Genomic DNA, 27,122 nt, shown 5'->3' with positions numbered 1-27,122 from the left:
CACCTTCCCCCAACATTGCAAAAATAAAAAGACAGTGGTATCAAAGATAAGAATAAAATGTTTTAATTCATCTAGATATTTTTAACCGCACATTTTATCTTACTCTAAATTCTACCATCTATCAGAAAATAAAGAAAGGTTAATTTTTAAAGCTTTGCTTTTTTTAAGCAAGGCAGTTACTCTATTTGCATTTACTGTTCTAGACAAACGCACACTGTTGGCCATGAATTAGAGCAAAAACCTCTGCTAAAATATCTGTATTATGTACGCAGTCAGGAAACAGATCTAAATCTTTGTAAACCAAATTCTGTTTTACTTTAAAACCTTGAGTATGTACCATCTCCTCAGACACTACAAATTCTTGAGCTACCCTCTGTACAAACAGCCATTTACACAATTACTGAACAGCTTTATCAGCTATTCCACTGGAAAGGCCAGGCTGCCCTTACCTGCTTTTAATCTGTATTTTATACCCTTCAGTATTTTTAATAATCTTTCTGAAGGTCAAAACTAACATATGGATTTTACCCTTCTTTAAAAAAATTACTAAATAACAATCACCATCTCCTCTCTTTCATCCCCTTGGAATTCCAATGATTCAAGTCATATTTTCTATAATGTCAGAAAAAGAATTGTCTCCCTGCAAAAAACTTTGTCTTGAAAGTTCCCTTGGTGTTGATTAACATTGTTCCCAAAAGAATGAAACCCCAAAGTTAAACTTGTTCTCCCCTTTGAGGGAGAAATTCATCTGACCGAAGCATATCTCCTCCTGGCCTGCTTCACAATCGATGGAATCCAGCTTCTCCAACTCCTCCGACCTTATCTAAAGCAGATACTTAAAATAGGCAGGATACCTCCTTGTAAGTAACTTTTTCTCTCCACTAACTATGAAAAGAAGCACCATGGATGTGATTGTCTGAAAAACTGACATCAAACATGAACTATATCTCACCCTCAGTGCCAGAAAAGCTTCTGATCTCACCAGTCATGCACAAATCATTTTAAGGAGAGCATCACAGAATGTTATTTCAGGCCTGTTTCCTTCAAATATGATTCACTGGAAAGCGGTAAGTGGTTTCTTGCAAAGAAATGAGTAGAAGGGGGCAGGGGGTGGGGGAGAAAAAAAAAAGCACAAATCATTGTTCCACCAGGAAGTATCTCAGAAGAAATCCCCTGATACAAAGGAGGATTAAGCTATACTGTTCTGCACATTTATTCCCTATTCTGCAAAACAAATAATTCACTACACTGGACACATTCTTTGCCTGGAGCTTCCCATCCATAAGGTTTAAGATGACTCCATGAAAAGCAATAAAGAGCACTACCATTTGTCCCTATACTCCTTGCACAAATTCCCTCTCAGCCCTGAAAAATGGGGGCAAATAGCGACAATGGTTTCAGATCTGCTATGGAAAGAGCATATAAAATCTATCATCAAGTCAAAGCCTTCCAGCCAAGACAAACTGAAGTGAACGAGTACAGCAGCATTATCCATACCAGCCATCAGTCATCTGCACAGGGGCTGTTGACATAAAACCAGGACACTTTGGCTCAGTCATTTGAGGGAAAGAATTGAACATACTCCTGCTTCTCCACACACGTCCCGAAAGAGAGAGAAAAGGCCCCAAAATGCTGCACAGCTGCACTGGCTGGGATGAGCTCAGGTGAAGGTCAAGTCAAGCTCTCTTGCTCCTCTGTGTGGTTCTCTAACATATCAAAAGTAGCATGGGCACAGCCTCATCTCCAGGCTCGTCAAACTGGGTAAAGCCTGTTTCTTAAACTGCAAGTAGACACCTAAATTCAGAAAAATTTGGAGCCTTCTCTTTCACATTTCCTATTAGTTATCTGAAGCACCTTCTCTTGCTTCCCACTGTTACCAACCCAAGTAAACCAGTTGCAAATCTCAGTCCTAGTCCTTTTTGTTAGCTGTTCAGTGAACCTGAATGTCTAACAACAGTGGATGAATGCTGTCCTGTGTACTTCCCACTGGGAAAGGCAGAGAAACAACCACTGTTAATAATGTCCATGATTAATTCTACAACAGCAAGAAAAGAAAGACAAGGAAAAGGCCTTTCTCATTGAAAAAAAAAAATAAATCAGAATTTAAAAGAGGATGATTAAAATGGGACACGATAAAAGGCCAAAAACGGCCACATATTCTGTGCCTGACATTGGGCATGTGAATCCCAGCTATGGCACTGTGTTGAGTGCCATGTGCACCCACTGGAGGCAGCCCTTGTCCCTAGGATGTCCTCTTCAGACACGTGCTTTTCATTTTCCAAACACAAAATAAGACAAGGTTTTAATTATGTCAGTTGCTCAAATTTATTACCGTGTCTCTACAAGGGGCTCCAATGGTTTCTCAGTTTAGTTCTTCAAAAAGGAAAATATAGACAAAGGCTTAGAAATTAACTTCTTCATGCCTTCAAAAATTTCTAACCCATATTGGACATACATTGTCATTCCTATGGCTCCCCAAAAGGTTATTTTTTTTCAAAATTGAGAGGCAGGCATGATGAAGCTTTTTTTCACTATCCTGCACACAATTTTTGCTTTCACTGCAGTGAAATAGGTGTTTTCTTTGGATGAAAAAGAATTGAAATAAAACCCCTCCTGTGCAATAGTATATGTTTATTATGATAAACCAAACTAAAATTAAATTGAACTACACTAAATTTCTTACTTAAACTAAATTACAATTAAAGAGCTTCATGGTGAACAGTTTCATAGCAGGAAAAGTCATTCAAAATCTAGTTCTCTTTACAGGGATTTGAAAGAATATTAAGAGAAGAAAAATGGGCTTTTCTGAACAGATTACTCCAGTGTATATCTGGCCTCAGTGAAAAGTACACTCCTGGAACAAAATCATGAGGTATTACATGATTCAAGCAAATTTTATTTCTCAATCAAAAACATTTGCATGTAACACTGGACTGGGAAAATAATCCAGAATAACAAAACTGAAAATGCATGCTGCTCTGCTAAACTGAACTGATTTGAAGTTTTGAGTTAGTGCAAATCAGCAAGATAAAGCCACTGGGACAAGAGTGATTTATCATATCTGAGAACAAAGTTTTGAACACTGAAAGGGAAGTCTGAAAAGAAGCTCCAAAGATGATTGGTTTTGCATCACACTCTCTTTGTGTTTTAGTATTTTAATGGGGATGAGTATTAGGAAGAAAACATTTCTGGCAAACAGAAGGGAATGAGCAACCATCTGTTGTGTCCTGAACAGGCAAAGAACTGAAGCTCACTTTTGTCTTTAAGCGTGAGTAACTTGTTGATGCCCATAAGCCTTCCACAGAAGCTGGAGCTTCCTAGTGCACAGCTAGGGTAGATCTATCTAATCTACATCTAATTCTAACACAGTGGAGATGGAAAAAGAGTTCTTAACAGAATTTTAAGACATATTTTCTGCTGAGAACCAGACAAAAAGTTTTTTAACAAACTACAAAAGCCCAGATCCTGAATTGAATACAGAGTCCCTTTTCCCTTCAAAGGGCTCTGGATCAGCCCTTCGTGCATCACTGCACTCTCGCGGTTGAAATTCATCATCAAGCCAAAGCAGGCAGGTCTGCTGCCAGTGTGTAACAGGCTTCCATTTGTCACTGGGTCCAGAAATGAATAAAGCCAATTGCAAATCTTTAATTTAGGAAAGAAGGTGGGGGGGGGAGGGGAGGCAGCATTGATCCACCAGGTTTTCTCCGGAAGTGTTCAAATGTTAGAAATGATTTAGAAGTGAAATTTGAGGGGAAGGAAGGGAAGGAGCTTTCAAAGGACTTTCATGTAAGTAAAAGCTGGGCATAGCTCTGGAATCTGAGATGTGAATTCCAGTGAGAATAAGAGTTGAAACACAAAAAATGAATCCCCAAAGATGAAAAGTCAGTTCAGTTTAACACATGTCTACAGAATTCAGTACAGGATTTTTAAAAACAAAGGAACATATCACATGAATACGAAATGGTCTCTCTTCTTTTTAATTGTAACCATAATTTATTAAATTAGGAGTAGTGACACTTGGACATTTTCTCACCCAAATGCTTTCCATTGGATCCATGGAAACCTAAATTTTTCATGGGATCATTCAGATCTGCCTTGACAGGAAAGGTTTCCCCTGTTGCACATGGAATTACTTAACACAGACCGGAATGGTCTGAAGCTCAGTGTCAAGCTGCCCAGCAAGAGCCAGTCTGTTCTCTGCATGACCAAAAAAACCAGGCTTCAGTCCCAGTGTGCCTGAGCCTAAGTGAGGCCTCTGGCCACTACGGTGCTGGGTACTATGGGAAGGGGTTTGTGCTCCACTTAGCATGAATAGCTAAATATCTATTGAAGCAGGGAGTTGAATGTGGGGCTCCTACGTTGCAAATGAACTCACTGGCCGTCAGAATACAGATTCAATCTAATTCTCTTCTCTTGGAGCTGCTAAGTTTTGTGATAATTAGACATTCAGGGAGACAGTGTGAGTGTGACCAGTATTTTGATATTTATTGTATTGGGAAGCTTTACACTAATGCTCATTTATCACAGCAACGTCTGAGAAAACGTCTGAAGGCGGTGAAGTATTATCTCCCTTCTGACAGATGAGTTACTAACTGCTGCCACATAAAACATTCATTCTCAATGTGAGCTTGGGCGAGACAGTGGTGGACCCAGACTTGACATACTCAAAGGAGACAGAACCAGACACAGAATCCTGTCCCATCCTGCAACCACACTGCCTTTTCATCTTATAATGACAGTGCTGCTCATGATAGGTCGATGGCATATGTAGACATATAGGCACATAAAACCCGAAGCATACAAAACCCCAAAGCATACAAAAAAAGGTTGAGTGAAACAAAGGTAGTAGAAGACAAGCAAAATAAAAATAAAAAGATATATTTATGAACCAGCAAACTCTTGTTTATTTTCCTAAATTTGAATGCTATTTACCTTGAAGAATCAATCTACCTTTTCTTTAACATGCAGTTAAATTAATTCTTGCCACAGAAACAAGTATGATTGAGTGATAGCTTGCAACACTCAATAACACTACAAGAATAAGCTTCTTCAGTGATACAGAATACGACGCTGTGTGTAAAACTGCAAAATAATCAGTCAAATAGTCCTATGGATTTACTATACTATATGCCCATTCTATGCATCTTTACTTCTGCTCATGAAAAATAGATGTCAGTGCCATTAAAAAATAAATTATTTTAAAGCATTCATTTTGCAGTGCATTGTGTTGGCTGAAGTACAAAACATAGTATGAACCTACATTCAGTGTCCTGCTGTGGTAGGCAGCCACTTTCCCAATATTTTACAAATGTGTAACACAAAATACATATTTTCCCTCCCTTATAACCAGCAAGATTCTACTTGAGTATACTTGACATAGACATTACCAAATGTTGTTTGGGCATTTTTACAGGCTTTGTTTAAAATAATAAGAGAGAGAAAATCAAAGGGGAAAAAAGAGCTTGTTTGAAGGTTACTGAAGTATGGCAAGGATACTCCTGTTTCTCCAGGTTGCCAGATTCAGATTCCTGTCCTTAAGAATGTCTTCAAGTAGGTGCTACTCCAAAAATATGAAGTATATTCCAGGCATCCAAGCTATTAATGATAATGTTGAATATAACCAGGTGTGAAGCAGAGTGTATCCTACTGGAACCAGTTTAATCTTGCCAGCAAAATGTAACTAACCAATTTCTTTTTAAATACGAGCATTCGCTGAGATGACTTAAATCGTAAAATGATACGTGGGAAACTTTTTTTCTGATTTTTTCAGAAATCTGAGATGATGCATTTTGCAGGAAGAAAATGCAAAATTCATATTTAAATTGAAATTGAATAATATGTGCTGCATTATCCGCTATGGTACTTTCCAAAATATCAGGGAAATGTTTTTTGCATGGAGCACTAATGTACTTTGTGATAAGCTCCAGAAGATTTAAACCTTGACTAAACCAGCAGTAAAACAGCCAAGTCCACTGAATTTTCTGACGCACTATTTATATTAAGTGCTGAAATATATTTTATAACTACACATTGAGTCTCACTAAGCACTTTAAAACTAAATAAATCACTGACTTAATACAATAGTGGAAATGGAAGGATCCTACAAGTACAAACACTTACCTCTTGATCACACATTGGTGTAAAAGCGACCATGTACTCTGCCAGAGTCATGTCATTCACCAAGTTTTTCACCTTTTCATCAAATGTGGAGTTAATAATTCCTCGCCTGTGAAATTCGTCATGCATCCTCATAATGAAGCTGTTCCTTTCCTGGCACTTGCGGGTGAGGCAAGCCAGCTTAGCCTATGTGGCATGAACACATATACATCGATTTCACTCCCTGTTGAGACTGCAAGATTATTTTTTGTGTCTGATCTGTAATTTCACAAGTTTTGACCCAAAGCTATAGATTGCCATTCCTGTGTTTCTAGGCCATTAGGTGCCTCTGCACCCTGCGTGCGCACAGGTAAACCGGAAAGAGATGTTCCCTTTCCGTATGAGAGGTCCCCCTTTTGACAGGCTAAAAAGTAGCATATATGTCACCAATAACGTCAGCAAGCCTTTACCTAAAGCCTAAAGCTAAGTCAGGGGCAGCTGCAGAAGGCAGGCAGACACACAGAAGCCCGCAAGCAAAGGGATACACCCCTGTGCAGGTCCTACATCAGCTTTCAGGAAAATAAGAGTACCTTCAGAGGAGCTAGTGTCAGCTTCACTTCAGACTTTCTCTTCTGAAGTTCTTTTTCCTGAAAGGTTAAAAAACATTCTGCATTAATTTATTCAAGAGTCATTTTAAAATACTGTAGCAGTTTTTTGCTATTCGTTTTAGGCCTGACTTCCAAGGCACTTCGCGTATTTGTGTGATCCTGTATCACAAACACGATGAAGCAGTGTAAGGAGTTGCTTGTATATGGACATGGACCTGCCCAGTCACACAAACGCTGTCCTACTAGCATTAATGGTGGTCTTGTGTATTACCAAATGCTTTTGGATGGTTTTAGATGGAGCCCCTTATCAGTGAGGTTATTTCTTCAAAGCAGCATCATTTTAAAGACTTGGTATCCTTCATTATGAACTCATGTTCCCATTTACTCTGTGAATCTTTCAAAATAGCCTTTTGGGGAAAGGTTTTTTCCTTTCTTATCTATATCTATCTACATCTATATCATATATATCTATATTATGCAAGAAACAAGGAGGGATTTTCTAAATGCGTATTCCATGGCAGGCTCTCAAATGTGAACATCAACAACTTTCTACTCTGACACGATCGATGCACGTCTTCTATTAGGAGGTGAGCCAGATGACCTAGTCTGTACTTTACGAATAAAATGTTTATTATTCTTGGGAAACTTGCTTTCTGATTATGCAGAAAAAATACAGTATCCTGCCAGGTAATTTCTATTACGAATCAATACAGTATTATTTGGCAATAAAGTACAGATTCCTTTGCATTCATTTTGCTTGACAATTTGCGTTTCTATAAAGCCTACAGTAAGTATATTATATGCACCAGAAGATTCCCTTTATGAAAATTCAGTTATGCTGAAAGAGGTCACATGGTCCTCAGCTAATAAACTGTGGGCTTGGGAAGAAACAGAGTAGGTAGGACAGGAGAGACATGTCTTTACATTGCACTAGCACTGGGGGAACAAGAAAAAACCTAGCAGTAGGTCCCTGGTGACATTCAATTCTTGATGAGGCATGGAATAAAACATTCTGCCAATGCAATAGAACAATTAGGAGCTGCCCATTTATATGGATAACACGTCTCATCCTTTACCCACCTACCATCTGATTTGCACCATCCATCACTACAGACACCAGAAGCTACAAAAGATTTTCATTTTACCTCCACTAAGGGGCATCCTAACCAACGCCTGAGGGAAGCCACTAACCCTCTGTTACAGGACTGCTTTAAAGCAAATCACAGCACACAATAAGGCTAGGGAAAAAAAACCCAAACAAAACAAACCCCACCCTGCCCCCAAAAATAAACAAATGAAAAAAAACCCCAGACCCCAAACTCTAGAATAGGTGGAGTTACCATGGAGCAAGTAGGATGAAACTTGTGCCCAGTAGGGAGAAGAAAATCATCTCTTGTATTTCAGAGGAAAGATAGAAGCATGTTCTACACATTGTACAAGGGTATGAAGAATATTATTGAGAAAATGACATTCATTATTTGTTTCAGAGTATGATGGGCAGTTCCAATTTGGCTCACACTGTAACTATCATGCCTTTTCAAAAAATAGTTTCCAAAGAAATAGGAAACAAATTCTAAGGGGAAAAAAGTTCTAGCAGAAATTTGTTTCCACTTAAGAGGTGAGCAGTTCTAGTCACACAACAAGGCAGTAGCTGTGCAAATGTTAATGACTGCACCTGCTCTGGTTTGCCAGGTGAAATACAATGCACAAGTGTAAAAACTGCTCATGCAATTATACTTGTGTATACACGGGGGCTCTCACCAGAACAACTATGCCAATAAAAATACAAACCACGTCCCCAATGAAAATGTGTTAATGAAACTCTTAACGTGTAACCCTAGCAGCTGGATCAAAAAAAGTTAGAAAAAACTCTATCAAAATTCTATCACTAGCTCACTGGGTTTCCTAATCTGATACAGAGAATCGAGAATGTTAAAAATCCTGACAATTTAAGCCAAGGAGGTGGCTCCTTAAAGAATTCCAGCACTCCTTTGCTTGCATTACACTGCGGGGATTATAGCAGGGACTGGCAGCAACTTTTATTACAGTCTATCATCTTTTCACCACATCAGCCACCCAGGCGGTTTATATCTTTTCCTTATTTCTCTGAAGTCAGGGGTACTTCTATATGCCTGTAAACCATTTAATTATCCTCAGATTCATTCCCAGGAAAGAAGACTATTTTGGTTCTCTCCTTTGAGAAAAAAGGGGTAGAATCTGAAGCCTAAACTCAGATTTGTTCACCCACTTAAGCAGACAGAAAACAGCTTTAATATACCTTTTCACATAGCTGAGCCTGAAGGAGTTCCACTTCATTCTGCAGGTCATGAAACTGATTTTGTAATGCAGCTTGGTCCCTGAGCTGGGCTTTCAAGGTCAGCACTTGCTGCTGTAATCTCTTATTAGCTATTTTATTCTCCTCTGTTTCCTGGGCATATTCCACATTGTGCACAGGCTAGAGAGCAAATACACAAATTATCAAATGAGGTGTACAAAATAATGAAAATATTCTCAATCGTGTTTTAAAGCACAAAAATCTCAATCAATATACATGCCTACCTTGTATGCCAAAAAAAGAAAAATCTGATGTAAAACGTATGACTTCAAACCTTCATAAACATATTAGCACTAACATCCTGCACAAATCTTAAAATTGTTTATGAGCAAGGAGTTCTTGATCCCCTGTGAGAGCAGGTGTAGGACTGGGATTTCACAACACTCCTTCAAGGTAAGTATTGCATTGCAATAATTTCACATTTGGGGAAACTGGGACACAGACAGAATAAGTGACCAACCTATGGTCACACAGTGAGAATAAAACTCAAAAGTCCCCAGTCTCCCGCTCCAACTGCTATATAACACGCCCCTTGTTTCTCTACATATATTTATCTCAGAGAGCAAACTCTGCTCTCCCAGTTATATTTGTGTTTTGGAAGATTATTAATAATACTAATCAGATTTTAAATGTAAATTTCAAAAATATTTAAAAAGAAAATATTTATTACGTTAAAATGTAGCAATAGTAGTACAGAACAAGTGGAAGGAGGAGCTTCTGAATTTAACTCCTCCTCACCCACGTCTGACTTTTTTTTTTTTTTTTTTTTATTGCATGCATTTAGATTGAAAGGATTAGTGAAAAGTTTAGACTGACGGACAGCACCATAAAGTCAGCTCCTAGAAGTGACACTGTCAGATTAAACACATAGATTAAGAATGAGGAGAATCTGAGAGTGAAGAAAGTCTTGTGGAAAACACTTACGCTATTGTGAATTTATATTCAAAAAAATATTGAGTTGATACACACAGCTGCTCAACATTTCTGATAACACGTTATATCAGCGAGTCTAAAAGATTAAGCATTTCAGTGATTAAGCTAAAAATTCGAGTCAGACCTACGATATACTGCGGTAAAACCATATGACATTCTGACAAAACATGCAGGAAGAGGGTTTGATTCTAATGGTTATTAACATTGATACAACTGAGAGAAGAGGTAATATTCAGCTGTGATGTACAACAACACAGTTAAATTTTCCTTTGCTTTCTGACAGCCTTTCCAACTTTGACACCCTTGGTGACTACAACATACTGAAGGCACCATTTCATAGAAAACAGCAAACTGAAGTCATCGATCACACCACTCTGCCTGAGACACATCACTGCAACACAGATAAAAACAGAAATATGACCTTTTCATATTGTTCTTCCTAATGAAGCAAGTCCTCTATGCACAGCATTTAAGCAAGTCGCGCATGCTTTGTACCAAACTTTTTGGCTCCCTCTTGTGTTAAGAGAAAAGAACAATAGCAACTTTTGGACACATCAAGATTGATTAGAACAGGGTTGCTGTGACAAAAGCCTGAGGATGAGTCTGAGACATAGTATTTTCCTCATCATCGTTTTTCCCACACAGAAAATATGTTAAATAATAAATGGAAACACTCCTTAGCTGAAGATGCTTAATGGAAAAAGAGGCTGTGAAATAAAAAATTGCTTTCCTCTTTCCTTTTGCATTTTGCTGACCTGCTAGCAGTTTTCTGTAGTTTAAAAGCATAAATGAGGCATACAAGGTTTATTTATGATCACTCTGTCAGATGTCCCAGTTAACAGCTACCATTTGGTTGTGCAGTCAAGCTCCAGAAGGGTGAAGGACCCAGCAGCTGCGGATGGGAAATAACAAAAATGTAGCGTTTAACTCAGTGTATTTTTACCTGGCAAGATCTCTAGTCTTTGAAGTTGGTGCCTAAACACTAAAAATAAAAATAAATCTTCCTCTTCTTGTGTGCACTGTGCTTGTCTAAAAATTCAATGAGAAAAATGAGAGATAACATGACTTTTTGTCTCCAGGTCATGACAGGAGTCAGCAGTTCACCGAGAAAGCCTGGCACCTTATTCGCTGTGTGCATTTCATGGAAAACTCTTGTATTAATTTTCAAAGCTGTAAATAGTATCCTGCTCCCTTCCTGCTCATCCACATACCTCTCCTACCTCCTACTACAGCACCATGATTCTGAAGGCTGCCTGAACATCCTAGAAAATTTCCCCAAATGCTCTTATGCTAAATTGTGTTTCCTATGTTAGCAGGAAAGTGAAACAAAGAGTCCTAGCAGTAATCTTGGAGCATGTTATTTTAGCTCTCTTTTACTTGCAATGAATAATACCATGACAGCCTTTTCGAGTCTTGGCTGAGAACTAGGATCCTTGGGCACTGGGGGCTGTAGAACATAAGCTATGGGCAAAGTCCTAAAAGGCATGCCTAAAAAACATATTACATCTCAAAGACCTCCTAACCTCGGGTTCTAGGTCCAGAATGCTCACATATTCACTTCTTTCAACCGTCATAGACAGACGTCTTCCAGAAAAATAACTTCAGAACAGGCAAAACCAGAAATTATTGTGATTTACTGTATCAGAGTTTATTAATAACTTTGTGGGATGAAAAGCACTTCTGAACAAGGGTGACAACTAACTGAAAAATAAGTTTTCCAGAATGTGTTTTTGTGTTCTTCCAAAGCCATATCTATCTAACCTGTTCAAACTAAACTTGCAAAAGTTGTAGATTGCTACAAAATTGCTTTTCCAGCTGATAAAAGTTGCATATTTCTTCTTCACAGTTTTCCTGTCAAGGACAGAAATAATTTCAGGGCTAGTTGAAAAGTCTTTATGAAAGCTGCTTCCAGGAAATTATTAAATAATTAGAATTTTTCCATAAAACACTTTGTTTTGGTGGAATCCACAAAAACTTTATCAAGACACAGAGCCACATGAAAATCCAAAAAGCTTCCATTTAAGGCAAATCCAGAATTTATGTGATATAGATACATTCCAATGAAGCCTTCTCTCCCCCATGCGACCGAAAGATTTCCTGGATTTTGGGGATACACATTTGGGCTGCATGCATCAGTTATAGCCTTTGACTCCACATTAATCCACACCACCCACCACTCATTCACAGTGGTAGCTGCTCCACAAAATGTCCAGCATCACAGCTTCATTTTGCCTTTCCAAATCTAGTACTCAGGGCTAGAAGACTCAAAGGGCAAATACTGGAAACACTGGAGACTTCTCCAACCACGGAGCGGGAAAGGCAGAAGGGAAACACCTTTCATGAAGGCCACCTGAAAATCCCTGCTTCAGAAAATGACTCTGGCTAGAGAGAGCAGGACAAGAGCCCTCCAAAAAAATGGAGGTGTCTATAATGCCCACGCAGAGCCCAGACTTCAGAGTATCTGACAGACAGATAGTCTGCCTTGCAAAATATCTGCTTACTTTCAAATTTATAGCTCCAGTGGTTCTAGGTGCACTGTGCTTGCTTCAAATCTATTGCAAATAACAATAATGGTTGTCTCTGCCTACAAAACACTCCATCCAAAGGAATATGCTTTTATCCATGCCATTTATGTACATACCATCAATTTGCAGTTGTGCTTTCCAAGCATTTTGTCCCCCACTTCTTGTTTAAGACGGTCTAATTCTGAGAGAGCCTGCGTCAAACGAGTTTTGATTTCTTCATATCTTGTTTCGGCAAAGCCAAGTTCCCTGTACCACTTCTGAGCCTAATGGGAAGAATTAAAAAGCAAAATTACTGAGTACAATTAGTCTAGCAGTGGTATCATTTCTCAATACCACCTTACAACCGTGGTCTTGAGTCTGATCTCCGCACCACAAGTTTTAAATTTTTGTAAATTGATTAAAATAAATGGAATTACACAATACACTATAATCTTATTATAAGAAATTAGTAAGACTCTTAAAGCAAGTCCTATGGAAACATATCTAACTAGAGCTATGCAGAAAAATAGATTAATTTTTAAATTGATTTCTAAATTTGAAGGTACCTTGAGTATTCTGAATAAAGCTAAAAAAAGCAGTGGTGAATGCACTCACCGTTTCAGAGATTACATCTTTGAAAGCCCTCAGAGCAAATGGAAAGTAAGATTTTTATCAGCTGGGGGCAAAAAGTCTTCCTGAGAAACGTCAAAAATGAAAAATGCAAAGGAGGAAAAAAAAAGCGCCTCCATATATTCACCTTTATATTTTTTCTAGGATGCATTTTCTCCACTTATATACATTAACTGTAGTTTTTGAAAAAAGCAACAGCAAAACCACAAAAAAAACACTCAGTATATCAGCCAGTTGCCTGACAGCAAGCTTTTCCCCTCATATGACAGATCATTTCTTGTCTCTTGTGAAAGCAAAGGCTTCACATTCTTTTAAGTAAACTGAGGAAGGTGGTGTAACACGCTACTTCTTGTAACACATAAAAGGATTAGAAGGACACAAGTTAATCAGATTTTAAAAAAATAAATAAAAACTAAATGATCACGTTCATGTTCAAATTGCAAGGTCACACATGCAAATCCACGCTTTCGTTCCAGTCGCCTCACCTGAAATCTGGGAAGTCTTATAAAGCTGTCAAAGGACAACCATTATGTACACCCACCATGTATAACCCTGCTATGCTTTTACACGCTCAACACACTTGTTACTGCCAGTGGTTTTTTCACAGGGAGTCCAAGCTATGCCTGTTATTGCATGAAACCACCCCATAAATACATGCTTGCCATAAAAGCAATATATTTCTGCTTAGGTAAGCGTGCAGTGGAGATTGTTCAATAAAAAATAGGAATGTGAAAGCTAATGCATTCGGAAAGGCACAGGACTGAAAGCTGCTTTTATTAAAGCTGGTATTTTATTAAAAGCTGGTATTAAAACTGCAGATTTACTTTACACAGGCACAGAACCAGCCATCCAAACGAGTCTCCATGTAGGTAGTGTTGGACTTCGTGTTTACTACATAGATGTGTAGAGAAGGAGCGGTGTGCCTGCTTCACACCGTCATCGGATGTATTGAGACGCCTCAGCAGTGTCAGATTTTACATCATTTTGCCTCTCATTCAAAAACTACTTTGAATTCAGGTTTGTCATAGTCCTGGGTGCTTCTACTGCCTTCTACACCTCCTCATTTCTATTGAGGGGAGGGAAGCAGCCTGCCCGGAAATGGCCGCACCGGATAGTTTCTGCTGTGCGTCTTTATTAAGCACCCGCCTTCCGTCAAAGTGTGCTGGAGCTACACAGCTTCACTTGAAGTTCCGGCCAACCATGAATGACTGTGCAATTCATCACTTAACGGAAAGATCAAAGAGGTACGTTTTGGTTCTGCAGATCAGAGTATTTCCTGTTTTGTAAAAGCGTTAAATCCTGGCAGAAAGAACAGACACGTAAGAAAACAAGAAAGAAAAAATTTGCTCCTCAGAATTACATCAGAGTAGAAGGTTACCTCTTTTTTTGAGTTTTCTAACTCCTTTTGCTGTATTTTTAGTTCCTCTTTTGCCTTTTCAACTTGCTCTTTCATCACACTGTAGCTTTCAAACATGCTGCCCTGTATACACAACAGAAAGACGTGACTCCTCTCACCCATATAAAATGGCACACTGGTTTTTACAGAACAATATACAGTTTCCTTCAGAATTATTAAAACCATTTGCATAAAATCAAGATACTAGAGATAAATCTTTCCCTGTGGATTATTCTCAACTGAAGTAATAATTCTGCTTTTACAGGAATGTAGTGATCTCCATAGAAATTCACTGTGGTGTAAGATTCATGACTACAAAGAAAAAATGTGGATGAGAAATCAGCTATAAATAAAGATCCTGTCTTTAGGCACACGTTTCAAAAAATCGTAACAGTAGAAAAAATAGGCCCTATCAGAATAAAAGTTAGTACGTGTACATGTGCGTACTTTTCAATAAGACATTATTGATTCACAACCTTAAATACTTCACCATTATAACAGAAATCTGTGGAAATTAATTTGCTCTACCAGAAGCTTTTACTCCTGCAAGAAGATAAATAATTTTAAAAATCCCTGAACAATGCGCTCTTTTAAGCATTATTTTTAACTTTGTAGCTTGCTGTATAATTTTAAAATTCTCTAATACAACATTCAGAAAAAACCTCTGTGGTATTTTGCCTTCTATTTAAAAGTTAACTTTAGCACCTCAGATCTCCAACACATAGGAGGTTACAACATTTTTTATATTACAAAGTTAAGTTAGCTTTGTCCTCCAAATGACGTTTATATCTCCCCCTTTCTTTAGAAAATCCTGCTTGATAACATACCTCATTGTTATTATTTACCTCTTTTCTGGGAAAATAGTTTGAAAGGTCTACAACCAGAACTCCTTCTTCTTCAGTCTGAGTTACACTACATGCTGTTTCAACTTTCTCTGGCTTAAGACCACATTGCTGACTTTCTTCTTTTAGTTTTACTATCTTTTCCTTTGTTTCCAAAATTTTACCTTTTCTCAGCTCTTCATCGGTGAAACCCAAAGAAGGCATTAATTCTTTCAATTGGTTATTTTCTAAAATAAAGTTTGCATTTGCCTTATGAAATTCATCAAGCTGTTCTGAAGTTTCTTTCTTGATTCTGTCTATTTCTCTTTTCAGTACACATTTTTCCTTCTGTAAATCAGAAATAGTTTGATAACAGCTGGTTTTGCACTCTTGAAGTTCTGAAACCAAGGTCCTGTATTTGTCTCGTTCACGCTTTACCTCTGCCAAACATCCCAGTAAAGCTTCTTTTTCACCTTCTAAAAGAGATATTCTTTGTAAATTGCCTTCACTCTCTTGTATTAATTCATTATATTTTGTTACATAGTTCTCCTTGTCTTGTAATAATTTAGCTATTTCTTTGAAGCATCTGCTTCTTTCTTCTTTCAGGTCAGAAAACAGCTGGAAATATCTCGTTTTCCTTCCATCCAGGGATAAAACACTCCTGGGAAGTTTATTTGATGCAATTGTCAAAGAGTCTTTTTCAGAATTCCTGTTTTTCTCTTCAACACATGAGAGGTTCTTAGACAAGGTTTCAACAAAAAATGTTCCTGGGCTCACAGTGTTTTCTTCTGATAAGTTATTGTAACATCCACCAGCAACTTCTTTCTCATTAAGTAAGTTTTGGAATGAAACAACGTTAGCTTCATCTACTGCTAAAATGTATTGAAAATATGCATCCATCTCCTCTTCCAGTGCACACATCATCTGGGCATATCTCTCATTCTCCTGTTGTAATATACAGACCTTTTTTGAGTAATTTTCATTCTCTTGCATCAGTAGAAATATCCTCTGGGAACATACAGCCACCACTTTTTCCAGTGCATATATTTTCACATTACATTCATTACCAGCTTCCGGTAGTGACAGATGACACAAATGCTCATAAAAATTGCTCCCTGGCAGGAACAGTTTGCTTAAGCACACCTCCCTCTCCCGCAAAGGAGACAATATGCTTAGTGGATACCTCTCTGCTTCTGACCAAAAAAAATTCTGACAGTATGCATATTGTATATTTTCAGCAATTATTTTTTGACATGAGAAATTCTTCTCATTTGGTTCACATAGTTTCACAGCCTGGTGTTTCTTTTCTTTCAGCCCAATATTGCTGGAAGGGTTTGTTTGGTGAGTTGGTTTCTGAGGTTGATCTCCTTCCTCCTCCATTTTGATTATGTCTTCTCCCTTATATGCCCTATTCACATCGGAGATGCAGATTTCTGAGAGGTTTCCTTGTTTCTCCATTTGTTCAGGGCTCCCTTCAAAATGCTTCTTTAAATCTTTAAAATCAACAGATAAATTTTGGACATCCTGTGGGCTACCTAGGCTGTCTCTGGCTTCCATTGCTTGCTTCCCAGGCCTCATCAATTCAGTTTTATTTAAAACTTTAGAACTTTCCTCAGGAATACAGGTCACCTGTTGTGGTTGGGCTTGTTCATTCTGTATTTCTTCTCCTTTAGCTCTCCCTATAAAGGTTTTTTGGTGGTACTTTCCATCATCAACAACTTCATCCAGACATATATTTTCACTTATGCTTTTTGGCAGAATTTGCTTGTTTTCCCAATGTTTTTCAACATTATATTTTTCTAGAAATGATGTGAAAATTTCAGTCACAGTACAAGGCATCTTTCCACGAAGAAGTGCAGAAGCTTTGTCAGAAAATCCTCCTTCTGCAACAACTGCATCAGAGCAAAGACTGGTGTTTGCCTCAGAGAAATCCAAACTCTTCGTTTCCTTCACAGTGGTGACAGCTGATATGTGGTAGCTTTCAGGTTCTAACAAGGTAAGCTGGAGCTTCTTCGTCCTCAAAGCTTCAGCCACAGAAACAGAGGATGTCTTTGCTGGTAGATCTATAACTTTTTCCTTCAAGAGAGAAAAGTTTTCTTCATCTTTGGTTTCCTTACTTGCCTCATCGGTAGTTAACTTCTCAGAGCAAGGGGGAAGCAGTCTTGCTGCACAATAATTTGGGGTACATCTGAACAAAGTGAAATTATCTTCTAGAGTACCTGCCCTCTTTGTTCCAAGGGTGACCTGGTAATAGCAAAAGAGAAATGTTCCAAACCAAAAAACATAAGCTGCGATATACCATTCTATGTTGCTAATCATAATTTATTTTCCATCCATAAAATACATGATTACATAGATGAGAAAAAAATTTTCAAATTATAAAAAGATTTGCAATGAGAGTAAAGGTACAAATAAGTCAATAATGTTCTTAGTGCACACAGGTATTCATCTTGAATAACATCTTTAGTAGCTATGATTTAAAGCTACTTTTACATCAATTTTTTAAATATACCAACTCTTCACTTTATCACAAAATTCACAGACTCTGCACAGACTGTGCACAAAGATAGCAAGAGTAGTGGTAACTTTTCTTCTCACCTGCTCAATCTCAGCTAGACCAGCAACTTTTGCAAAGGCGCTGCAATTGTGTTCCAAAACTGGTAGAAGTTCTGGTAGCTCCTCCATCTGCTTTAGTCCATCACGGCCATATCCTTGTGTTTCTGTTATGGTAAAGCACTGGACAGTTGTAATGCCACTCTCAGATAGTTACATGAAAAACAAACCCCCAAAACATCTGACCAGATGTTTTGACCAGAAAAGTATTTTAGTGAGAGTGTGCTCAAAACTACCTTTTCTAGCAGAAGCACACATCACCAAATATGCAGAGATAAGCACGACACTAAACGAGAAAATAAACTTCACAAGGAAACAAAAATCTTAAGCACTAAAATAAGGTCTATTTTGGGTCCCCATACCAGTTCTTGAAGCATTTAAAAATGGAAAATACATCTCATTACAGTGAGTAGATGAAAACTCATGGGTTAAACTTATGGGTTAAAATTATTCAGTGCAGGTCTGGCATTTGCATACACTGAAACTTGCTATAAAGTTTTCATTAATCTGTGTTGGAAAAATTTACCTGATATAATTTGTCAAGTTCAGAGCTTCCATGTTGTTTGGTCTGAAAAGCACATCTGCTGCACAGCGTTCCCAAACACTATACTGCAGCCAGGACATGGTAAGTATCCCCTAATTCTGCATCTCTGTAGCTTCTTGAAAGTTCTCAGCAAGTTACCCTCAGCAAGTTTGTGGACACCACCAAGCTAAGCGGTGCGGTTGACATGCCGGAGCGACAGGATGCCATCCAGAGGGACCTGGACAAGCTCAAAAATTGGGCCCACGTGAACGTCAGGAGGTTCAACAAGGCCAAGCACAAGGTCCTGCACCTGAGTCAGGGCAACCCCGGTATCAATACAGGCTGGGGGATGAAAGGATTGAGAGTAGCCCTGCCAAGGGGGACTTGCGGATGAAAAGCTGGACATGAGACAACTTCTCCCAAGTAAATAATGACAGGACCAGAGGAAACGGTCTGAAGTTGCAGCAGGGGAGGTTTAGATTAGATATTAGAAAGAATTACTTTACTGAAAGAGTGGTCAGGCACTGGAACAGCCTGCCCAGGGAGGTGGTTGAGTCACCATCCCTAGAGGTGTTTAAGAAATGTCTAGATGTGGCACTTCAGGGCATGCTCTAGTGGCAGAGATTGTAGGTTGTTTGGTTGGACTCGATGATCTTAAGGGTCCTTTCCAACCATGAAGATTCTGTGATTCTGTAATGTGCACTCACAGCCCAGAAGGCCAACTGTATCCTGGGCTGCATCAAAAGAATCATGGTCAGCAGGTCAACGACTCTTCCCCTCTACTCTGCTCTGGTGAGACCCCACCTGGAGTACTGCTCTGGAGCCCTCAGCACAAAAAAGACATGGACCTGTTGGAGCGGGTCCAGAGGAGGGACACAAAAATGATCAGAATGATGGAAAACCTCTCCTGAGAGAGTTGGGGTTGTTCAGCCTGGAGAAAAGAAGGCTCCAAGGAGACCTTTTTGCGGCCTTCCAGTACTTAAAGGGGGTTCATAAGAAAGATGCAGACAAACCTTTTTGCAGGGCCTGTTGCGATAGGACAAGGGTTTTTTTAACTAAATGGGGGTAGATTCAAACTAGATATAAGGAAGATTTTTTTTTACAATGAGGGTGGTCAAACACTGGAACAGATTGTTGCCCAGAGAGGTGGTAGATGTCCCATCACTGGAAACATTCAAGGTCAGGTTGAAAGAGGTTCTGAGCAACCTGATCTACTTGAAAGAGTACCTGCTCATTGCAGGGGGATTGGACTAGATGACCTTTAAAGGTCCCTCCCAACCCAAACTATTCTAAGATCCTAGGATTTCTTGAGACTGTTCATATCTAAATGCTTATATCATACTGGCAAATAGTTATTGTTTCACCTGCCCAAGATACAGTTTCCAGATGAGGAGGTTATTAGAAGGTCTTATACTTTCTAGTCATGCACACCACGTGAATGAAATCATCTTCAGTTTTATTGCACAGAAATGAAAGTAAAAATTCCAGCTTGTTTTCATACCAGAATCTTTAGCATTTAGCAGCACAACTGGAGTTTGAGTAGCTCTGCTTCTGAACGAATCCAAGACTGCTCCCCATTTCAGATTTTGAATGTCATCCTGGATTAAACCTCCATTCTTAAAGGGCAAAGGAAGAAGAAAAAAAAAAAAAAAGATTATAATTATACAGTGCTTGTGATATGAAAAACAGGTACATAAATTTCCTTTGCTATTTTGCATTCAAAAGACCCATTATTTCATTATATTTCATTATAATTGCTATTATTTCATACAATTTTCTCATTCCAACATTTTCTGGTAAATGTTGTGGTTTTAGACTTCCCCCTAATGTTTCCTTCATACTTTAACAAAATGAAGAGTTAAGAAGAAAATCTGAGGAATAAGCATGCAATATGTCAGATCACAGACGGAACAGAGACTGAGTTATATGCTCATGAACAAAGAGAAAAGAAAGTCCAACCAAGTAGGGAATGAGACTAATAGTTCAGTGCCTAGTTACAAAGACAACTGTTCCTAGGTTGGAAGAACTCAAAGTAGAATAATTGTTCCAAATAAAATTTTCTTTTCCATTGATGAATTAATTGTAAATTTCATATTTTGTTCTTGATATTTATCTTGACTCCCTGACTGAATTTGGAAATTGTGAGAATTCCTGCTGCAAAACAGATACCCTTATTGCTTGGTACACAGCAGGTCACATTTCCCATGCACCATGCGCATTTTTAGTGAACAGAAGACTCAGGCTTCATGTTTCTCAGCAAAACACATAATCAAGGCAGTAGCCAAAACAGCTACAGTGCAGAAAACAAGCCAACACAGTCACTTTTGTTTTCCTGCACTGTTCTGCATCGAATGCCAGCAGAAAACAAACTTGGTCCCTTTGGGCCCAGCTGCAGCCTTAAAATTATATAGAGATGGGAAAGGCAATGACTTCAAAGCCTTCAGTCCATAGTGAGTCAGAAAAGCCATTTGATTTTCCACAGGATCACTGGTGAGAATAACTTTGATTTCAACCCAAGTCAGCTGCCACATTATAGTGCTCTATTATGACTTCTTGACTGTGAGGCCTGACTTAAGTGGAAACCACAACATTTCCAAGATTTCTTCCTTCATTTTCTCAGCAATATTGAAGCTAATGTTAATTCCTTGAAACACATCCATTCCTTTCCTGAAAGTTTGCCTTTGTTTCTTCCCAGATATCTTTTATTGACATATATGTGGGTTCTGTCAAAAGAAAGTTACACAAAATGATGTAAAAGATCCAATGCTTGGATACCAGGAACACCACATTGTGAGATCAAGACCTCAGTGTCATATGAAAGCTGTAGAAGGATGTTTCATACTTTTCCTTCAACAGACCTCCAAACTTCACAAACAGAAACTGTCTGATAAATCAAGACATAGTCACATGGAACCAGCTGCTTTTTAACACATTTTTCATTCAGGCATAGGCTGCAATTGGAATATTGCAGACAAGATCCTGAGACCAAGTTTGGACATTCAGATTTATGTGACTACACCCCTCTGCGGAGACACAGGTCACCTCTACAGTACCAGAACAAAACACCTAATTGGATCTTATTGCACGAAGATGCGATAACAACTCAGGCTAGTTTTCAGGAATAACTGATGTGCTTGGCATTTGAGCGACATGGTATTTACTGAGGAATCTGATGCCATGTGTATTTCACAGGAGTCTGATAAAGCCATTTTCACAAACTATGCTTTTCCTAGCTGTGAAATAGGCAAATGATCCCATTCACTCTTTCAGTGAAAAGTGATATACAGGCAGCTTTCCAGAAAAGTAACGGCATGAAAATCTTCCTTGTATTGCACAGTTTCTCATTTTTATAGCTGTTGATGGAATATGATGAGCCCCAATAGTTTTTTCTTGTAACTGTTTTGGCATGAATACTACAAGATCAAGGTAATGAGATTAGGAAATTCTATTTTGATGGGTCCTAGTAAAACACAAGATAAGGGGAAAAAGCCCTCTTCAGTTTTACAGTGCAACACCAGATGTCTCCCTTCTCCTTTTATCACAGATATTGAAATTTTTCCCTGCTATTTCAAACCATTTTCTACTAGCAATATCCATGTGAATTAGTAGCAGTACCAAAAGCGGAGGAAAAGACAACCAGAAATGCATAAGGCACAAGATTTGATGCTGATGATGCAACACACAGCATTTAGGGAACACAACCTACTGTGCAGCAAATCAAAGTAAACCGGCTTAACACAAATTATGGCCATTTATACCAAAGACTGGGTAATTGAGACTCAGCAACCGCCTAGAATAACACAGCTGTAAATTAATACTTAGAGAAGAAATGGTTAGAAAACGTTATGTGGAGGAAAAGATAACCTTTTATGAGGGTACAGCATAGAATGAGAGATTTGGTCCTGTTTCTTCAAAGACTCTTGGGATTAGTCTCAGGCAATTAGTCACTTGATATATCTTGTGCTCACACCTTCAAATAACGTTTGCTTTCTCCTTTTCTCAATTTTCTCAAACCAATAGTTTTTCCCTGGCTCTGAAAGCCCTCGCTCCTCCTGATTTTAGCTGTGCAGTCCCTCACAGTGCACTCAGTTGTTGTACATGTTTACAATTCAGTGCAAGACTTTCTAGAAATGTCTTAAAATATTCTCAAAATATTTTCATTCCCAAGAAGAAGCGAACTCACTCATTAAATTAACTGTAGCAATGGTCCAGGCTAAGTATAAAAACAAGCAACAACAGTCAGTCCTTGTGCCACCTCTGGGCAGCTGCGGAGACACATGCGGTGAGGCACGGCTTCCGAGCTCTCCACAAAGTTCACACCTGCGCTGCCAGTGACTGCGGGATGATCTTACCACTCTTTCTCTCTCACACAAAGGCAACCTCCTGGACCTCACTTCTTTGGGACTGTAGAACCACTAATGGTACAAAATCACCATGTCTGCAAAGGTGCGTTCAACTGCCAGGGTAAAACACTTTGTCTTTATTTCTTCTAGCTTTTACAGACAAAAGAACCCCTCTACCTTCTCCCAGTTGTGGAAATACTCACAGTCTGATTGTCCTCCTATATTAAAGGGGTTTTTTTCACACTTATTACCTCTCAGTTAACTGCAGTTAAAATCAGGAGAGTTCTTCGGATATCAGGTCACGATCTGAACGTAATAGGTGAGTGTGAGGCTTAGCTGATTTCACTTTATTTAACAAATCCTCAGAATAAAAATACCCTCCACCTCAGTGCGTAAAGAATAAAACTTTGTCTGAGTCCTCTCTGTGAAAAGAATTGCTCTTTGTCAGCAAAATGAATTGGCAGAAGCTGAATGCCATATTACAGTGTATGCAGAGCTTTCCCATGCAATGCTGGAGTGAAGCAAACAAATCCCATTCAGTGTATTCAGGGCATATCACAATGCTACGGAGCTGCAAACCATTGAATATCTCAACTCGCTCCCAGTCATGAATACTGAATCCATCTTCCCTTCTTTACCATTATCCAGAAAAATCTCACAGACAAGATTTATTGTCAGCTGTGCTTTCTTCTTCAGCATTTGGGCATGAATAGGATGTGAAAACTCACCCAACCATACGTGTACTCCTCCACGGAATGGCGTCCACAGGGCAGAGGTTTCAGAAGTTCTTCTGGGCTCTACTTCTAGTACAAACTGAGACCTTTTGCCTTGGGCATGTCACTTAAATCTTAAGGAAACAAGATTTGTGAAGTGCCCTCGATATGTACCTGATAAAAGCACTGATGCAATGAAGATCCAACTACTGACTCCAGTGGGTGTGAGTTAGAGACTATGAGTACTAATGCACCTACAGAAATAAAGGAAAAAAATGCAGGAAGGAAAAAGCCACACACTTGCATCTCAATTGCACATCGAATGACAGGTGTAATCCAGGGTGATATCAAGATAAAAGCTAATTATGTCTTCCATTATTTTTACTTACCAGGCCAACACTGTTTTCTCCATTCTCCAGTCTTGTACGCCATAAATCCTTTTCTTTCTTCTTTTTCAACTGCACTCTACCTTGAAGTGTTAAAGCCCTACTTTCATCTAAAAGCTCCTCCATTTTTTCCTGTAGTTTGATTTCAGATAATTTCAGACTATAAACGTGATGGGAAGATTCTTCCAATTTTCTTCTGAGAAAGTCTTCAGTGTCCAGAGAGCACTGGAGTTCTCTCAGCAGGTCTGCCTGTTCTCTTCTCTTGTCCTCCTCTTTTTCCCTTAAAAGCTTCAGATTTTGCTGAAGTGTCTCGAGGTGTCTTTTCATGTCATGCTCCACATTTTCCATGCAAGTTTTCAATTCCATTACTTCCACATCAGAGTGTTTATAGCCCTGAGTCCCACTGAATGATGATTCCAGCTTCTGTTGGAGATACTGCACCATTCCCTCTTCTAACTGGGATGTCAAAAGACCAATATGGGCACTAAGATCTAGGACTTGCTTTTCCAGCCTAGATACTTCACCCCGAAGGTAACACTCCCTTTCTCTCAACACTGCTGTCTGTTGTCTCTGCCTTTGTTTGTAGTGCTCAAAATACTCTGACTGGCTTTTTATTTCATCTTCTTTTGTCTTCAGCTGCTCCTGAAGCCAACGTAATTTTTGCTTTTGCTTCTTCTCTGACTTTTCTTGGTTTTCAACCTACAATTTCAGTGAGTTGTATGGTTAACATCTTAATACTAAATCTCTTCTTCCCTTATCGTTTTCTTTTAATTTTGCAACAATTCTGCATTTGTTTTATGAAAGCTCAGGAATGACATAAGCAGAATTCTTTTAAAACCAGTAAAATCCTGCATTTAGAGAAAAAATTACCTACTGTTTTGTCATTTCAGCTGTCACTGAAACATCTCAGCAGGAAACAAACAAACAACACAAACTCGCCCACATCTAGTAGTAGTAGCAGTGTATAAAGTACAGGAAGTTTTTAAACTTTTGCATGTTTTATAGAACACATTAAATTAAAAGAAACCTTTGAACTGGAATCCATACAACGAGCTCTGAACTATATAGAAACATATCATTAACACTGTCAGTAGTGTAGCACTGAGATGTTACAGGCAGAGAAGCTCTGGTTCTATTATAGAAAATATAAAATGCACCTTTCAGAGACCAAGCTTTTGCCCTTTGCCCTTCACCATACCTGTCATCTGTCAGCTCCTTTTATGAAACCCCTGAAAAAGGAGAAAGGAACAGATGCCTTTTGAATCAGTTTGAGAAACACTTTGGTATTTTCATTTGCGCCAAAGTGTTTTTGAACACAGAGACATACAGAGGTGAAAGATGTCAATGAAAGACAGAGGAGGCTTTCATGATTCACATGCTGCCCTTGTTTTGAGCAGAGTGAGAGCCACCAGTAACGTATCATAGGGCCATTGTGGCAACTTTGAAGCAAGACTGAAGGCACAGAAACATTACTGTATTTCTTCAAGGACTTCCTTAGGTCAGTCTTTTTGATCTCCAGTATTTTCCTCTCCGAGGGGTTCACCAACAAGGACAGGAACACTAGGTTGAAATGTTATGTGAAGTCAGACAGGTGTGGGATAATAGTTTGGTTAACTGTTGATGAGAATATATGTCTAAGCTTCCTGAGTCTTAAAAAAAAAATACATTTAACTTTTAAGTAAAAAAGCAAAGACTATTGTTCATACTTATGAGTCATACTGCATGGCACTAGTGTTCTGTCAGATTATTCAACTTTGACTTATACCGAGACAATGAAAGTGTATCTTATTATAAACAGAATCAAAAGACATTGTTTCACTGTAGGCCATCCCTGAATAGCTTTCATTCCTTCTCCATTTTCATGGATCCATTCAGTGAGCTGTGCAAACTAGGTACAAATTTCATGGATCCACTCAGTGAGCTGTGCAAACTAGGTAAAAACGCCCACTGTATTTGTTACCAGCCAACAGCTGACCTTCCTGATACAAAACATGTACTTGAAGAAGTACTAGCACTTGGGAGACGCGAGGGCTGACAATTTCACACCAGACATGGCGGAGGAGGAGTTGTGAGGGCATGAAATCAGCAGTGGGATGTTCTTGGCAATGAGGGAGCAGGTCAGCTTGCTTCAGTGAAGGGCACTCTGCAGAGGAGGGCTCACACCAGCAAGGGCTCTGCAGAGCAGTGGCCCATGTGACAATGCGTGACAGGGAAGAAGGCAGGACCCAAACCAACCTGGGAAAGCTGGAAGAGGACACAAAGCTAAGCAGGAAGCTTAAAGTGGATGCAACAGCAGGTGGGGCCCAGCTTGAAAATGCCTGAGCAATTCAAGAGCCAGATGACAAGCTGAGCAGCTGCATTTCGTTACGAAAACAGGCTGTATTAGCTGTGTTGTGCTGTTGTATCACGTATGCTAGGGAATCAAAAAAATGCTTATTATGAGGCTAGAAAGATAAAGTCTGACCTAGGGAGAAGGGTGAGTGGGTTCTGGGGAGAAAGAAGGAAATGGGAGCGTATATCTCAAAGATCAAGAGCCCAAATGAGAGGAATATTGGCAGGGCTGTCAAAAACATTAGAGAAATAGAAAGTGGGGCAAAAAAAAGACCAAAAAGTTCTTCTGATTCCTGTGGTTATAGAAAAAGAGAAAGGCTGAGATGATTGATTGCTTAAAAACAGAGAGATCACTGGAGAAGAGATTGACTTATAAATTATTACCACAAAGAGAAGCTAAACTAGCTCATTTGAAACAATATCCTCCTCACCAAGTTGATCAGGTCCTCCCGAATGTCTCGCAGTTTCCCTTTAACACGCACATTTGCATTTTCAACCTGGTGCAACTTCACATTTAGTTGATCAATTGTCACAAGAAGTGTTTTGTGTGACAGCTCCAGTTCTTTCATCCTGTGATAGTGAGAATGAAGATCTTTGCTGAGTAAATTCCACACAGTACATTTCCAGATGGACAAGCAGTCATCAGCAATGCATTAATTTACGTTTACTTTTCCATTTTTCTCCCAACAATAAAATAGTAATAAATTGTTGATCACTAATAATAAACACTTAATTCTTACCAAGTGTACTGGGGTTTGCACATTACTCTGGAGACTCTCAGAACTGTTAAAGGCAACATCTCTGTTCATTCTCTCTCTGCTGGCTTCATACAAAACCCACAAGCAAACCCATTTACAAGATTAATGCTCACTGAAGCTTGGCATGCTATA

The 27,122-nt window shown here is 38.9% G+C and overlaps 1 protein-coding gene across 7 annotated transcripts in view; it reads right to left on the bottom strand.

The window, feature by feature from the left end:
• C5H4orf50 (chromosome 5 C4orf50 homolog) overlaps positions 1 to 26,690 on the bottom strand; it is an 83,873-nt gene extending 57,183 nt beyond the window's left edge. The window contains exons 1-11 of one of the 7 annotated variants that reach the window (XM_074587549.1): positions 26,664 to 26,690; positions 25,100 to 25,130; positions 23,905 to 24,600; positions 19,961 to 20,075; positions 17,922 to 18,043; positions 15,348 to 17,567; positions 14,485 to 14,586; positions 12,614 to 12,760; positions 8,983 to 9,159; positions 6,687 to 6,743; positions 6,121 to 6,303 (exon numbers count right to left, since the gene is read on the bottom strand). In XM_074587549.1, the coding sequence (XP_074443650.1) occupies positions 6,121 to 6,303; positions 6,687 to 6,743; positions 8,983 to 9,159; positions 12,614 to 12,760; positions 14,485 to 14,586; positions 15,348 to 17,567; positions 17,922 to 18,043; positions 19,961 to 20,075; positions 23,905 to 24,345 (3,564 nt within the window). In that variant the 5' untranslated portion in view covers positions 24,346 to 24,600; positions 25,100 to 25,130; positions 26,664 to 26,690. Of the gene's footprint in view, positions 1 to 6,120; positions 6,304 to 6,686; positions 6,744 to 8,982; positions 9,160 to 12,613; positions 12,761 to 14,484; positions 14,587 to 15,347; positions 17,568 to 17,921; positions 18,044 to 18,462; positions 18,525 to 19,960; positions 20,076 to 23,053; positions 23,225 to 23,530; positions 23,770 to 23,904; positions 24,601 to 25,099; positions 25,131 to 26,136; positions 26,242 to 26,663 lie in introns of those variants that run through there. The other 6 variants (XM_074587550.1, XM_074587551.1, XM_074587552.1 and 3 more) reach the window with 6 other exon arrangements.
• Positions 26,691 to 27,122: the final 432 nt, after the last annotated feature.

This window comes from Larus michahellis, chromosome 5 (genome assembly GCF_964199755.1).
Source record: "Larus michahellis chromosome 5, bLarMic1.1, whole genome shotgun sequence".
In the NCBI taxonomy this organism is placed as follows: domain Eukaryota; kingdom Metazoa; phylum Chordata; class Aves; order Charadriiformes; family Laridae; genus Larus; species Larus michahellis.
The sequence above is the reverse complement of the archived record's forward strand: the minus strand, read 5'-3'. Positions and strand labels throughout refer to the sequence as shown.